At 41.5% G+C, this 16628-nt stretch overlaps 2 protein-coding genes across 2 annotated transcripts; one reads left to right on the forward strand and one right to left on the reverse strand.

The window, feature by feature from the left end:
• Window positions 1-193: 193 nt before the first annotated feature.
• sybl1 (synaptobrevin-like 1) lies at window positions 194-7903 on the reverse strand. The gene is made up of 8 exons (XM_074647972.1): window positions 7753-7903; window positions 7110-7288; window positions 5607-5664; window positions 5139-5276; window positions 4901-4991; window positions 3060-3127; window positions 2830-2922; window positions 194-1303 (listed from the first exon to the last, which is right to left on the reverse strand). The coding sequence occupies exons 2-8, from the start codon at window positions 7253-7255 to the stop codon at window positions 1238-1240; spliced, it is 660 nt and encodes a 219-aa protein (XP_074504073.1). The 5' UTR covers window positions 7256-7288; window positions 7753-7903; the 3' UTR covers window positions 194-1237.
• Window positions 7904-9683: 1780 nt separating this feature from the next.
• Window positions 9684-15401, forward strand: polr1d (RNA polymerase I and III subunit D). The gene is made up of 5 exons (XM_074647973.1): window positions 9684-9830; window positions 10766-10863; window positions 11287-11363; window positions 14624-14706; window positions 15085-15401. Exons 1-5 carry the CDS (start codon window positions 9792-9794, stop codon window positions 15130-15132), a joined length of 345 nt encoding a protein of 114 aa, XP_074504074.1. The 5' UTR covers window positions 9684-9791; the 3' UTR covers window positions 15133-15401.
• Window positions 15402-16628: the final 1227 nt, after the last annotated feature.

Consider the following 16628-nt stretch of genomic DNA (forward strand, 5'->3'; position numbering starts at 1 on the left):
GCTCATATTGCCCCGAAGAAGTGACAAACAAGTGTTGTTTGCTTGAACTTTGACACCATGTGATGAGTTGGCGTCCCTTTGCAACTAACAGTTAAGTCACTAGCAGTTAATCAATTAGCTAATGATCACCAATTCAGCTCATATCAAGGGAATTAGGTCAGATTTCCAAAATAAAAGCCACAAATATCAAAACTTTTGTTTCCCATCTGAAGAGATCAACCTCTTGGTCGTTTATTAATTCAAATCTGGATGTACAATAATTAAATATTACATGATTATAAACCATATGATGATGATGATGCCAGGAAGCAAATCTATGTACAATGTAAAAAGTGCATTGTGTTAACAGAAAGAACATATGGGCACACTGAACATCCTAAAAGGGTGAAAGGAAACCTCCTACCGAGGTGGGAAAGGATATTGAGGATTTCCTCAAAAATCAGGCTTGATTTAAAAGAACCATTACATCTCTTGAGTCAGTAATATTAATCAAATTTACAATATTTATTTATATGATCATATCTGGTATTTTACAACATCCATTTTAGAATATACGACTGTGCTTGGCAATAAAACAAGAAGGAAATCAGAAAATATGTGTTTATGAGACGCCACCAGCATGGTTCATTAGACATCGTCATTGGTTTTGTCAAAGAAAAATTTCAGTTATATAACAGAGGAACAGACACTGTATTGTGGAATCCCCTCTTGATGGATCTGCAACATGCTACTTATTTATACTTGCAGGTTTCATGAATCCCTGTTGGCATCAAAGGAAAAGCAGGACAATAACAATGCAATCTCTGCTATCTTTGTGGGTCATTCCGGTATCAGTCTGAATGGATTAAATACATAGAGAGGTGCAGGACAGTATCACAAACTGATACATCAGGCCACTAAGTGCATGAGACAGGATGAATGGACCAGACTAGTATAAGACAAGATTATTGTTCCACATCAGTTTTAGGCCACATGGCTGCTGCCCATCAGTGTGGGTATGATGAGGTGGGACTCCCTGTCCAGAAGGCAAGTCAATGTGCACGCGATCAAAGAGGGGGAAGAAGAAGGAGGCAGGAGGAGGAACAGCGTCATGTGTGTCTTTCCGGGGATGTTGAAGCTGGAGGAATAGAGGAAGGAAAGTTGTGTGTCCTTTTGTGTCCACTGGAGGGCAGAGTTGAACAGGCGCTTCTCCCCCTCTTCCTTTATCTCCTTCTCTTTTATCCCCACTATCCTCCACTCATTTGACACAACTGGGCCAGCTGAGGCCCCCGCAGGCAGCAGAAACGATGATGTAAATGACCACCTGGAAACAGGACAGAAGCAATGTTTACTTCCTGCACCGCTGTTTGATTAATCACGCAGTGAGCCATACAGTCGCAACACACAGGAGGAATTCTTTCAGTCAATGTCAAACAATGTAGAGGAGCCCTCTTAGGAAAGATCATTGCTGCAATGTGTTTTCAGTGAAGATGCGAAGTAAATTACGGCAGTTTTACAGGACAGCTGAGCCTCTTCATAGCTGAAAACTAAAGCTGTAGTAGCTAAGATATCAGGGTCATTTTTCATGTTAAAGCTGCAGTTAGCAACCTTGAGCAAATATGATAAAAAGTTATTTTTAGGGCTGTCAAAGTTAACGGGATAATAACGTGTTAACGCAAATTTGTTTTTTTACTTCTTTATCGCATTAACGCAACTTGCGATTTTTAGGTTGTAGCGGGCTCAGTTTTAAAGCTAGAGTGAAAATACTGGTATCATATGAAACCAGAAAAACCTAAGGAGGAAGGAGGTTAAATAACGCTACGAAGTTACGCTAAATGTTGGCGGGGAAAAACTGGCATGGCCATTTTCGAAGGGGTCCCTTCTGGATTCAGGAACACTTTTAAGAATTCCGATCAGCCTGAGCTTTAAAACCACAGGGTATTACACATGCGCAGCTTAACTGATGGCGCGTTGATGACGCATGACCACGCCTTCTTTCTTCAGAGAGAGAGACCGAGAGAGAGCGGGGAGGGGCGGGAAGGGGACGACTGTAGATTCGGCGTTTTTTCACATTAAACTCTGTGAGATTACAGTTGAGTTCGACCAAAGGACACTTGATGATTGTTGGAAAGAGTAACGACGACGGATGGGGTGAGTTTTATTTTGTTTCTGTCCAATTTGAATGAAGTGTTTTACGATGCTCCGCTACGTACAGCTGATCTCAACATAAACAAAAATACACGTGGATGATGGCGCAAGTTGAACGGAGAGGGGGGCGGAGGTCTGCACTCTCCGAGTGCCATTCTAGTTATAAAACTGTTACTATATCCTGACAATAGTGCATGAGACAGATAATCTGTGAAAAATATCATGTCCCTCTGCCTCCCCCTAGTGGTCCTAATGGCATTTGCAAGTTTCTACCGTACCCGAACAAAAACAACCAATCAGAGCTGAGCTGGAGCCTTGCTGTCTCTGAGCAGCTGTCAACCACTCGTGAACTCCGATCAAACTGTCAAACTAGGCGGCGCTGATCAAATATGAATCAATACTCTGTTACGGAAATACCTATTGTTAAAATGTTTTCAAAGTTTGTGACCCGGCTCCATGTTGAAAACAGTTGAGCCAAAACCACAGACTATCTGTCTCATGCACTACTGTCAGGATATAGTGACTGTTTTACAAAAATAACTTTTTTCATCATATTTACTCAAAGTTACCAAGTTCAGCTTTAATGGAAAAAAAAAAAAATTTAATATCATAAGTAATAATCCACCAAATTGGCTAAAGAACCATTACACTGTCCCACTAATAACCAACATCTCACTAGTTACCATTCCTGTCCATACTCACCAGGCACACCAGCACAATGACAATAGTCAGCTTGAGGTTCTTCATACACATGGCTCGTGCCAGGTTACGACTTGTGGTCTTAAATGTGACCGACTAAATGGAGTAGAGAGAGAACGTGACATCAGTGACAACATTTGTGTATAAGTAGCGTGCTAGATTACTGTGAAAAGATAAACTTGTACACTGCCAAATATCATGCATCATGAAAATGAGTAGGATGATAGACTCACTGAATCAACCAGATTTTCTGTCTTGTCAATCAGCAACTCCAGCTTCTCTCCTCTCTGAGCTACCAAGTCTGTAAAAAGACACAAAGAGAGGCAGAGTTAACTTGGGAGACATAAAAGGTCCAGTGTGAAGAGATTCATATAAGATGGTTGGTGAAATCTGACTGACATTTGAGACTATTTCAGAATTTGATTGCCAGAACATTTGCTTTGGGCATCAAGGTCAACAAATACCAGTGCTTCATTGGCACAGCATAACGTAGCGGTCACTGATGCAACTGGATGACCCTATTTTCCCATGTTTTTGTGTCTACGGGCGCTTTCATAAGCCTAGTCCGTTTGGCTAGTCCGAATCAGAGATAAGATTGATACTTGGAGTTTGTTTTCTATTTAGTCTGGTTCGGTTTTACAGTGCACAAAACAAAGTGGACCAAATTCAAAAAATAATTAGCCTGTACGGAGGAGTGAAATTATCTTTTTACTCGCGAGAGCTGCCACTTCAATGCAGAGAATCGCGGACTTCAATGCTGTCGAGGTTTTTTCCCTTTGACTTGGCACTGATCTACTGTGCACAAATCCCTTCTCCTCCAGTTTATGACTTTATAAATGACACTGTTTTTGTGGACTTTATTTAGCATTTCTGTAGGTTCTCTTCGGCCCAGATGTCAAGTAAACATTGAACTTCTGCAGAAGTCCAAGTCAATCCTCTCCCACTCATGTTAACCTGTTGTTTACCTGTGTCCATCTTAACAACTGCCCGCACAGGCAGCGTGCATTTATGGTTCGCTTGGAAATGGTCCGAGACCACCTCACGCAAGCGGTCTTTTTGGTTGGTTGTTTTAGTCTGCACCAGAGTTTGATTACTGCGTTCACAACCACCCAAACGAACTGCACCAGAGTTTGATTAAAGCAGACTAAATGTTGGCTTGTGAAAGCGTCCTAAGTGACTAATGGGGACAGCAATTTCTGAAAAATTGGTCCAATATTGAGGGAGTACGCTGCAGCCACCAGTCGCTAAACGAGCTGTAATGTAATCATTTGGGGCAACCTGGTAACCTCAGTTTACGTCCACTAAAAGTGCTTGTTTTTGCCATTGACAGGTTCAGATTGTTATTATAAGTGTCTGACAACATTATGGAAAGGACCCCACAGAGAAATAATACTTTCGTCTTATTATCCCATAGAGTGCTCCAGGGATGACGTATTTTTGTAGGCCAAGTAGGAAGTTAGCATCGCCCCCTAAACAAACTACACCACGGTCGCATGAGCATGAGTACACACAACGAGGCTGTAAAGGCGGACAAGTCGGCGTGGCGACGTTTAGTAGTCTCATTTAACCACTTGTTAGCAACAAAACATTAAAATCTCTTCAGCTTGTGTTAACCACAGACCTTATTTCAGGCATCTAACAAAAAACCCATTTAAAAAACCCATTAACTTCCAGTAAACTATCTTCCAGGTTTTAGGACTCATTCCTGCAGCACTCTATAGCCACATATAAACTAGAATTACCGCCTCGCAGTTGTATGACTTCGCCAACCAGTCAAATTGCAGTTTACATCCACGTCTGTCCAAAATGTCATCACTTCATCATTTATCCTGTTAGGCGTTTGTGTGAAACTGTCATAATCAGCATATGAATTCTTGAGTCATGGCTAAGAGGTCACAGTGACCTTTGACCACTACAATCCAATCAGTTTATCTTTGCGTACTCCAAGTGTCCGTTTGTTTCGGGACAACCTGAAAACATAATACCTCTGGCCCCTGCTGTTGCCGGCACAGAGGCATAAAAAGAGGTCTTTTCAGGGTTATTGTGCCATGGGGATCACTCATGAGGAGCTCACCTATGTTGCGGACCATAATGCCTTTCAGGTCATCCACTTGCATCTGAGTCTCAGTGACACGATCTGATCCCCGTGGGTCCGAGTGGTGTTTCTACAAAGAGAAAGGTAAAGGACAAAATGGAAAGTTGATCTAAGTGATTACTACAGCAGTATCAGTATGACTACAGAAGTAAACAGCAGTCACGAGGCCCTCACATGAGAATGTTGCTGAATATGCTCAGGCTCTCGTTATACTCACCATCTGAGCTGCCAATGTTGAGGAGAACTCGCTGTTCATGGCGTAAGGCAGGGCTGTTTGAGCTCGCGACCCGTATGTTGTCTGGAAGCGCTTCTTGACTTCACTGAGGAAGCTGAATGCGCGCGACCTCTCAAAGTCCTTTAGTAAAAAACAAAAGTTAAATATAAGAGTTATTATTGTAAGAACACTGAAATTAATATATTGTTACCTTGTGTCTCTGAGTGGATTTTTCTGCTTCCTGTTGTAATAGGCTCAATAAATTACTTCACAAACGTGGGTTGGAGATGTATTTGGGTGCAATAACGTTATTTCTGTTTCTCAAAGTGGCTGCTGCGTTATTCAACTTTACTTCTGAACTCTTCCTTATATTCAGCTATTCACATAAAGTGCATTTCAAGGGACTTTAAATATATATCACTCAACTTCCCACTGACCCCTAAACAAACAAATACACAATTTTATACTTACATCATCGGTGATACACAGGTATATGATTCTATCATGGCAGATGTAATGAAAGAGATAGCTGAAAAAGAAAAAAAGACAAATTGTCAACATTACAGATATACAGTTGACAGTACAAAGTTCAATACAGTATACTACATTCACTGTAAAAAGCCTAAGGAAACATTAACTTGTGGCATGTGATACCAGCTTTAAGTGATCTCTACAGCTCGTGTGCTAATATATGACAGTCCACACTGAGCAAACAAATCATTACATCATTAATAATGTAAGAAATCACATTAATCTTGTAGGCATTACCACCCAAAGGATAATTACTGGCTTCTCATGTTGAAGTAGCGTGTTTATATACAGTATAGGGCAATAATCAGATTATTCAATAGTCTGTTGAAACAGCTGTATTTCTGCTTGAAAAACTTAATTACTTGTCCACAAAAGCTCTTCTTCAAGGTTTCACAAGTGTGTGAAAAAGACCCTGAGTGATGGAGAATAATGTCGGACTCAGAGGAGTTCATCATATCAACTCCTATTGGCAACAATAAACACCCAAGTGTCTGTTAAAGTTGTGATTTGCAAGTAAATTAGTTCTACATTGCTGATCGTCTTTTACAATAGTGCATTGTTCAAATTAATGTAACATCATTTTGTAGAGGACAGTGGGAAAAACTGACCAAACTGCATTTTAACTGGTAGTTTAGAAGTATCGCTCCAACACATCTTAGACGCTAAATACATATTCCTTCCTTTTCCTGATGACAGGTAAAGCCTGTTTTTAAGTGCGTAAACATAGATGACAATTGTTGACACTTGCCTGAGGAAAGCACTGAGAACTAATGGGGGAAGGGCTGCCTTCATAACTTGTACATCAGATGAGAGGCATTTCATACAGCTAGCTCTAGGTATGTTTGCTACTGTTTTTACCCATGGTGCACTTTCTGTCATAATTATCTGATCACATGACCACTTGTACATACTAGAAGGATCTGAACTTTCCTAAACTGGGAAAGACATACAGACCCATGTAGCCACAGCATAGGAGTGGGTGGGTGACTGCTGTGAGATGGAGGTGTAAGGTGTGTGTGTGTGTGTACTTGTACAGCTATCTTTGTGAGGACCAATTTGAGTTTTAGACTTTCACAGTGAGGACATTTTTGGAAAGTGACGACATTTGGGCCGATCCTCACCTACAGAGACCTCCAAAGGCTTGTTTGAGGGTTCAGACTTGGTTATAAGGTTCAGGTTAGAATTATGTTTACAGTAGATTAGAGTAAGGGTAAGGGTTGGGGTCAGGCATTTACTTGTGATAGTTAAGATTAGGGTAAGGGGCTAGGGAATGCATTATGTCAATGAGTGTCCTCACAAAGATAAAAGCATGCAGTGTGTGTGTGTGTGTGTGTGTGTGTGTGTGTGTGTGTGTGTGTGTGTGTGTGTGTGTGTGTGTGTGTGTGTGTGTGTGTGTGTGTGTGTGTGTGTGTGTGTGTGTGTGTGTGTGAGAGTGAATCTTACCTGCCGTGGCTGTAGGTCAATTTGTTGTTCTCTGATGGTATTTTGGCTAAAATCTGTTCAGTCACCTCCAGGAAGTTGCCACCACACCATGCATGCTTTGCCAGGATGGTGGTTCCACGAGCCACCACAGCAAACAGGATTGCCATGGCAACAGCTGGGGGTTTGGGCTCTATTACTAGCTGAAAACACAAGAATAAGACCAGTGGGATGTTACTGACAGAGCTAGAGACAAGAATAAGATAAGGATGTTACTGACAGAGCTAGAGACACGAATAAGACCAGTAAGATGTTACTGACAGAGCTAGAGACACGAATAAGACCAGTGAGATGTTACTGACAGAGCTAGAGACGGATAGAGAGGATGAACGTTACAGAAAGAAAGGAGAGGACATTATGTGTATGAATATGTGTAACACACGTCAGTAATGTTAGCCTAACTGAGATAACTAGTGTTATTAACTACAAGATCCAGTTGTCATGAGAAATGAAAGCGAAAGCCAGATAAACAACAGGCTAGCTAGCTGATAATGTTGTTGACAGAAGTACATGACGTGTGTTAGGTAATGTTATCTGTCTGTCGCAATACCAACAAGCTTTTTCTAGCAATTAACAGTGAAAAATACAATAATAATAAATCAAAAACCTCGGTTTGTCAGCGCTGTTCAAAGTAGCCAATTTAGCGCAAATCCCAACATCTAAAGAGCTTTCGTCTGCTAGCAAGCTAGCTAATCCCTTTCCAGTGACTTCTGCTTTGCTTTGCAGACCTCCAGACCGGAAAACCAGTTCATTCCTATGCTATGTGGTTAATGTAGTTCTTACCACATGCCTTAGGCCACGTACCTAATTGTATCGCTTCGTTTTAAGAACTACATTTTTTTGTAACTTCCTGTCACGCAATGTGTCGTCACACGTTTCATACGTACGTCACGTTATGGCGACAGTTCGGGGGTGTTGCTTAGTATTTAGAGCCCTCGTCTAAGTCTTACAGGCAACTTCACCAATGCTGCGATGGATAAATCAATCTATTGTTATTCTACATAACAGTGCAGGGATGGTTTCTTAATAAAATAAGTCAAAACATTATATCACTACTTCATACACTACATGTATACAAGACACAATAAAAAGCACAGACTACAAAGCTGTACAGGACACAATTTGCAGTACATCAGGTGATCAGTTGTAAAGAAGTTTTCCTCTTTCAGCTCCTTCAAAGATACAAAGCAGATCTTTTTTTATTAATTATCCAAATATTGAAAGATGCTGTGATCCCTGTAGACCACTTACACACCAAAAAAAATTACAATAACCTGATATTTTCAGGTGGAATTTCATTCATTCATTCATTCATTCTCACTGTGCAATATCATTTCAACTTGTGCAAGTCTGTTTATTGTCAATACTGTATAGACTGCTCCTATTTTTATACTTCCTTCTATTTAAATGGTTCATATTTTGTTAAGCTGATGCATCTTGTTTTTTGCACTATCCCCTTTGCTGCTGTACACTGCAAATTTCCCCACTGCGGGACTAATAAAGGAATATCTTATCTTATCTTATCTTATCTTATCTTATCTTAATCTGCATCATAGAAATACTTTCTGTGTTTTTTCAGATGGCAGCTTTCTGAAACCAGTAGTTATTTTGTTTAACTTTAGCAAAGGCAAATCTCCAACTTGTGGACTACCTAGAAGAATCTCTTTCACACAATATTCCAAGTTGTAGCCTACTGACATATCCAAACTTTAAAAAAAGTCAGGTATAGTCACTAGAAAAATGCGCATCTCTTCACATTCTTTTGATATTATTTTTCTGAATATTTGATAAATGTTTACTTCTATAATCACACATACTGCATGTGTTTGTTTCTGTTAAATGTATTGCACAATAGACAAAACAAACACCTTTTTTTGTGGGACAAAGCCCTTTGCCTACCCCTATCCTGGTCTTCCTGAAGAATGGATCAGACAGCTGCAGCTGATTCAGAACGCTGCTGCTAGAGTCCTCACTAAGACCAAGAAAGTGGATCATATCAGTCCAGTTCTGAGGTCTCTACACTGGCTGCCTGTCTCTCAGAGAATTGATTTCAAACTACTCCTGCTGGTTTACAAAGCACTAAATGGTTTAGGGCCCAAATACATTTCTGATCTTCTGCTATGTTATGAACCATCCAGACCTCTCAGGTCATCTGGATCAGGTCTGCTTAGTGTCCCCAGAGTCAGAACTAAACATGCAGAAGCAGCATTCAGTTTTTATGCACCAAATATCTGGAACAAGCTCCCAGAAACCTGCAGGACCAACTCCAACTCTGAGTTCTTTTAAATCAAAGCTTAAAACTTTCCTGTTTGCTGCTGCCTTTTATTAAACCAGATAATGATCTTATACTGCACTAGAGCTTTTACTCTTGTGTGTTATATTCTATTTTAGCTTCTATCCTAGCTTTTATTTTTAGCTTGTTTTTATTTTCTAATCTTCATTGTTTTTATAACTGTTTTAATTATGTCTTAATGGTCTTTTGCACTTTGTCGCAATGTTCTTGAATGTTTATGTAAAGCACTTTGCCCTGTTGCTGAAATGTGCTATACAAATAAGGCTGCTTTGCCTACCCCTTGCCTATCAGACAACAGTGAGGGCTGAAACCCCACCGTCTCTGTGTTGACGTACAGAGTGGGGATGTGAAGCATGGCTGCAGAAGGAGAAAAGAAACCCGTGCTGGAGATGGTAAAAAAAGCAATAATGCCTTATAATATTTGAGATTGTATACAGCTATATTTCTCTGCCATTATTAAACTCTGTTTGTGAGAAAATACTCAACTAAAGAAGCTAAAGATAACACCTGTAAACGCCCCACGTGGGTAACAGTAGCTACAGTAGCTAACAGTGTTGTTACACCTCGTTTAACTAGGTTAAACGCTGCTCTCTTTAATGCAGCCTTGGTTGTGGACTGATATCATGAGTAGCATTATGTAAAGCTAAGCTAACCGAAACGTAAATCAATTTAGCTGCTTTACATTTGCTTCTCAGTCCATAGCTGACTCAGAGTGTCTCCACTCGGGGGCAGTATTGATCAATATCAACATGCTCTTCAATATGTTCAACTCATGCTTACCAATGTGCATCATTATGATAAGTATTGGATGCAATGCATAATAGCTCCCTCTCAATGTGATTGATTCTCCAAACTCAATTATCTCTAAGGAGGTATTTATTTCTGAAGACAATGGAGTAGAAGCGCTGCTGGGTCTCTGTGGTAATCACATGCAGGTGCTCTTCAGATCCTTCAGGTGTATTGGGCTCATTCTGTCTTGCATGGGTGGAAAAAAGTGCAAAATGCAAGTCTCCATCAAAAATAATCCAAGGCACACTGTAGTGTTTGAACAAAATTAAAATGCCTTTATCTTGCATGACAATTTAATTGTTTAAAATGGACATTTAAAAGGGTAATTTTAAACAATTATTGCCATGTAAAATAAAGGCATTTAAACTTTGTTCAAACACTACAGTGTGCCTTGGATTATTTTTGAGGGAGACTTGCATTTTGTACTTTTTTCCACCCATGCAATGAGCCCTTCACAAGACTGAATGAGGTATTTATTTCTGTTTCGAGTTGGATGTGTTATTATGTTTTAATAATTACTTCTTTTTTGTTGTTTTAGGTCCAGGCTGATGGGGCTGATGAGGGCTGTGTGACATTTGTTCTGCATGATGAAGATCATACACTAGGCAATTCCCTCAGATATATGATCATGAAGACGTAAGTGTTTTTTTGTTTTTTGTTTTTACAACCTGCTGCATTAAACTCAGCATGTCGGGGTCACAGATTTGACCTTTTCGTATGTAAAAATATTTACCCCCTCTGCTTCCATGTGGTACGTTTGAAGAACAAAGAGTATGACTGATGGTTAATTTATGTCATTTGTGATTTGTCTCCTGCTGAAGGGGCCTGTTTTTTTCCTCATAATTCCTAGAGGTCATTCTGACAATTTGACAATAATAATAATAATATCACAAAGGAACTCTTCAGTGTGGTTCCACTCTGTTCCCAGTGTTCTTAGTTCTCAGTAAGTTCAGGGCAGCTGGGATGATAGTGGAAAAAAACTGTAATAACACTAACACACCTCCACCCATTTTAAGCAAAACATTAACATTGCTTTTGCTTTTTCCTGTTTCCCGTCAGCGTGGATGTGGATTTTTGTGGCTACACCATCACCCATCCGTCTGAGAGCAAGATCAACTTTCGCATCCAGACACGAGGTGAGAGACGCCCTTTAAAACATCGCCACTTCATCTTCTTTTTCTTCTTTTTAGAATATGTGTCAACACATGTGCAGGACGGCCAGAGAGGAAACGTTTTCGGGCTGTGTTGCAGAGTAAACACGCTGATTGGAGTCTGGTGCATTCACTTTGTCCACTCAGCCGAAGAAGAAAGGCCAGCGGCTGATTTTAACTAACTGACATGCATGCACATACACCCTCGCTTGTTCCTGTCCACAGAAAACGATAACCTTCTGACATCTGCTTTGCACAAAGTGCCTACAGTTAACAGCAGCCCCATCACATGAAAGGACTCTGCAAGCCTGAAAAAAACAACTTGTTTTTGTTGTTGAGCTATGTTTCAGCATGCCTGGAGGATCTTTTTTCTCCATGGCACAGCGAGACACAATTACCTTTCAGGCATGAGGAAAAACCCTAGTTTCCACTGCACTTTCACATATGCAGCTAGCAGATATTTCTATATTTCTTTCTTTCATTATTGCTCCCCACCATGACCACAATGATATGGGTGGGTGGACTCCATGACAATCGGGACAAGAGGCCCAAGACTGCTACGAACAGCTCTTTTCATTCATTTGTTGTCAGTATCAAATAGATGACCACAAGATATACTCAAGCATAGAGTGACATTTAAAAATCTCTTAGTTTAATCAACACCTCACTCACTCATCTTCAACCGCTTATCCGGGTTGGGGTCGCGGGGAGCAACAGCTCAAGCAGGGGACCCCAAACTTCCCTTTCCCGGGCCACATTAATCAGCTCTGACTGGGGAATCTCGATGCGTTCCCAGGCCAGTGTGGAGATATAATCTCTCCACCTAGTCCTGGGTCTTCCCCATGGCCTCGTCCCAGCTGGTCGTGCCTGGAACACCTCCCTAGGGAGGCGCCCAGGGGGCATCCTTACCAGATGCCCGAATCACCTCAGCTGGTTCCTTTCAACGCAAAGGAGTAGCGGCTCTACTCCGAGTCCCTCACGGATGACTGAGCTTCTCACCCTATCTCTAAGGAAGACGCCAGCCACCCTCCTGAAAAAAAACACATTTTGGGCGCTTGTACCCGCGATCTAGTTCTTTCGGTCATGACCCAGCCCTCATGACCATAGGTGAGAGTAGAGAGATGGCGCGTTGTTCCACGGCCAGGACGGAATCCGCATTGCTCCTCTTCGATCAGAGGTTCGACTATCGGCCGAACCCTCTTTTCCATCACCTTGGAGTAGACTCTACCAGGGAGGCTGAATAGTGTGATACCCCTGTTATTGGCACACACTCTCTGGTCCCCCTTTTTGAACAGGGGAACCACCTGCTTGTTGAAGTCTCCCTTGAAGAACTATGGAGTCCCCTACTGGAGCCCCATACAGGACTCCATTCAGGGTCTCCAAGAAGGCCGAATACTCCGAACTGCTGTTCGGTGCATACGCACAGACAACAGTCAGAGTTTTCCCCCCCTTAACCCGAAGGCGTGGGGAAGCGACCCTCCCATCCACCGGGATAAACTCCAACGTAGCGGCACTCAACCGGGGATTTGTGAGTGCTTCCTCCAGGCCGGGTAACTCCTCCTCTGCCTCGTTTATTCATAGGGGTCTTGTGAACCATTCTTAGTCTGGCCCCTCACCTGAGACCAATTTGCCATGGGAGACCCTACCAGGGTCACAACACAGCCCTCAGGGTCATAGGGTCACACAAACCTCTCCACCACGTTAAGGTGATGCTTCCCGGGAAAGGTAATCAACACCTAATAAAGCAAAAGCATTCCATTTGTAAAGATAAGAGCCTGAAAAAACAAGTAACGTTTTGCACATGTGTGCTGCAGTGCACTACATTTTTTCATTTCCTGTTGACTTGCTCTATCATCAGCTGCTGCAGCATTTGCTTTCCTATTTTATCTCCAGTGGAGTGAACAGAATTGTTGTTTCATTGCTTTGATAAATTGATTATGCCGTGAAAGACTTTCTCGCATATCTGAATTTCTGAATATTTTTTTATATTGGCTTGTACTTTGATACTTGACTGTTATTTGACTTGGGTTGAGTGCTTGATCGGACTGGGCCTCCTGTTTAAGGAACAGGGGATCCATTAGCAGAAATCGAATATAATATTCAAAACTATGTTTTCATTTGTGTTTCATCACCCGAAACTAACAATCGTTGTGTTTTCGTTACCTTAGAATGAGCCCTTCATATATCTACATAGGGAGCTGGTCCTCTTCACGGAGTCCGCCATGTTGCTCCTCCATGCTTCTACAGTAGCCCAGAACGGACAAACCAAACACGGGCTCTAGAGAGAGCCTTTCACGTTTTTACTTTACCTGAAGGCCACCGTAGTTCTCCGACACGCTTGTGAAACTGCGGTAATGTGAGCCGCAGAGTTTAAAACGGTGCAAATTGTAGATTAATTTGACATTGATTAAATATTTAATTTGTTTTAAGTAGTGAGTAAGAGAGAAAGTGATTCAATGCAGTGGGCCACTACGGGTCTGAAAAGTGAAGCCAATGCTGAAGTGCCTTAAACTTGCATTCTTTCTAATAGCCAGCAGGGGGCGACTCCTCTGGTTGCAAAAAGAAGTCTTGATTGTATAGAAGTCTATGAGAAAATGAGCCTACTTCTCACTTGATTTATTACCTCAGTAAACATTGTAAACATGAGTTTATGTTCTCAATCACTAGTTTCAAGTCTTCTTCAATACAGCATGATGTTCATTTAGTAAATTATGGTCCCATTTAGAGTCAAATAGACCATAAAGCAGGGGATGCTTTAGGGTGTGGCTACCTTGGGATTGGTCGCTATCCTGGTGTTGTCTGGTCTGGAAGTTGTCCGTGTTTTTGTTTTACAACTTTAACCCTTTCACAGTGTGTTTTTAGATCATAAAAGTTAATTATAACCTTTTTGGTCACCTAAATGTCTTATTCAGTGTGCGGTTGTGCTTAGCTCCACCCTCTCATGTAAAAAAAAAAACAAGATGGCGACGGCCAAAATGCCGACCTCGAGGTTTCAAAACGGGAGTCCACAAACCAATGGGTGACGACACGGTGACTACATCCACTTCTTATGTACGGTCTATGATCCCATGCTGTAAATTGCAGCTTGCCAGTTGCAAATTTTGTGAAATGGTCCCTCAAACTATCGTTGGCTGAATCCTGTAGAGACGATTGACCCACGAAGTGCGTGCATCATTTGTCGTTGTTTTTGTTAATCACTAATAATGCTGGTGGTTTTCTTCAGAGGTATCTACTGTCTGTTTCAGGAGGGATTCCGGCCACAGAGCCGCTGCGGAGGGGCCTGAATGAGCTCAGCGATGTTGCTCAACACGTTCTCAACACCTTTCAGGTAAGCTTGTGAGTCCATCACCAGCCTCTTACTGACCGGCAGTGGTTCGATATTGATTAATTTGAGTACCAAACCAAAATTTGGCCAAGGCTTGTGTACTGAGCAGGGAGCCTCCTGTGTCAGCCGCTGAAGGTTTCAATGTCTCTGCCCTCCAAAGGGCTTCGGTTCGGAAGCTGACTCGGTGCTCTGACCTCTCTACAGAGGAGGGCAAGCCAGAAGCAAATACACATGGAATAATAATATTTCCGTGTGGGATACAAGAACAGACCCTGAGTTGTCTGCTTGGCTCTGGATATTTTAGTCCCATAGTGAAAGGAACGCCGCTCCCCTCGCTGTCTCAACTCCAATCCTGACTGTTTTCTTTTGTTTTTGTTCCAGGCAAGAGTTAATGAGTTCAAAGAGAAGCAGGAGCAGCCCATGGAATGAAGAGCATCATCACACACATGACTATGAGGCTGTCGGACAAACCAACTGTAAAAAAAAAAAAAAAAAAAAAGTGTTACTTTGATTTGTCCCTTTTTTATTTATCTATAAATAACTAGTATGAAAGGTTTTCTTCTTACATTCAAACATTTGTACAGTTTTCTTTCTTTGTAGTATGTTGGGATTGATAACATAATGTGTATCAGTCCTGTGTTCATCAATCCTTGATTTTTGGAATGATAAGTGGAATAAATTAAAGATTTTAAACATAATCAGCAAAGAATTTCATTTTTTCAAGAAGACTAAATTGCTCTCATCTGTCCTTTGAAGTTGTGTTTTTCGAGTAAAGGAAGAAGTGGAAGCTGTATGTCTTTATTAGCAGAGGAATGTGGTGCGAGAGACTTCATACGGTGCCAGGGAGACAGAGAGGGAAACTCAGGGGAGACGAGTGTAAATAATGAGGTGCAAGTTATTTTTTGAAGTTAATCATATCCTTCTGTTAGTCACCTGCTTATGTCTGTCAAATATGAAGCCACAGTCAGTTAGCTGAGCTTAGCATGAAGAGCTAGCCTGGCTCTGTCCAAAGGAGAAAAGTCTGCCTGCCAACACCTCTAAAGCTCACTAACATGTTATATGTTGTTTAATCTGTACCAGCACCATTGGACGGAGACAGTCTTTATGCTAAGCTAACAAGATCCATGGATTTAGCTTCATATTTAGTTTTACCAATAATTATGAGTGGTATCAATAATCTCATCAAACACTGAGCAAGAAAGTGAATAATGAATGAAGTGAGTGAATAAGTGTAATGTTATTTCCCAAAATGTCACTTTAATGCTGCAAAAAATGACGGTCGTGTCTACAACGCGCAAATTGCGGAACTCTTGAAAGATGGTTAAGGTTAGACATTGACCTCGAATGGTTGAGGTTCGGATAGGTCGTCGGGCAGCGAGTCTCGTAAGAGCTTTTGCAACATTTTGCAAGTTTTCGCAATTTGCGGGTTACCTTCTAGACACGGCCACAAATGACTAAAGGCTGGCCCACACTAAAAGATTTTTCAAATCTGAAATTGTTTTGAAAAGGTGAGAGAGCCCACACAACAACATGAGCTTGGTTCTCAATTGGCTATCGTTCTTTCCCACGTGACTGCGTCATCAGCTGTCCTCGGGGTTACCCGTCACACAACAGGATGTCCGATCGTAAATATTGATTAATATTTACGATTTGAAATCGGTGCGGCCAGGATGGACTTCCGAGCCGATCGGGTGATGTATAAAACACTACACATACCTGACATCACAGGAATATCTGGAAAGATAATCTTTAGAACCATCAAAAAATCTGGGCTTTGCTGACGGGGGTGGGAGGGGGGTTGAGAAGGCCCAAAATCGTCTTGATTCTCGTGGAGTGTGTGTGCCTGACATAATGTGCCTGGCATAAGTCGAGTTTTAGCTGTAAGAGTCGAACCATAAAGAACACTAGAAAGAGGAAACTTTCAT

This window comes from Sebastes fasciatus, chromosome 10 (genome assembly GCF_043250625.1).
Source record: "Sebastes fasciatus isolate fSebFas1 chromosome 10, fSebFas1.pri, whole genome shotgun sequence".
NCBI classification, from domain to species: domain Eukaryota; kingdom Metazoa; phylum Chordata; class Actinopteri; order Perciformes; family Sebastidae; genus Sebastes; species Sebastes fasciatus.

Coding starts and splice junctions, on each gene's coding strand:
- polr1d (XM_074647973.1), top strand. CDS start 9,792: ATGGCTGCAGAAGGAGAAAAGAAACCCGTGCTGGAGATG. Junction 10,864..11,286: donor AGATATATGATCATGAAGAC/GTAAGTGTTTTT, acceptor GTTTCCCGTCAG/CGTGGATGTGGATTTTTGTG. Junction 11,364..14,623: donor CTTTCGCATCCAGACACGAG/GTGAGAGACGCC, acceptor TGTCTGTTTCAG/GAGGGATTCCGGCCACAGAG.
- sybl1 (XM_074647972.1), bottom strand. CDS start 7,255: ATGGCAATCCTGTTTGCTGTGGTGGCTCGTGGAACCACCATCCTGGCA. Junction 5,665..7,109: donor TTGACCTACAGCCACGGCAG/GTAAGATTCACT, acceptor TTTCTTTTTCAG/CTATCTCTTTCATTACATCT. Junction 2,923..3,059: donor CAGAAAATCTGGTTGATTCA/GTGAGTCTATCA, acceptor TACTCCATTTAG/TCGGTCACATTTAAGACCAC.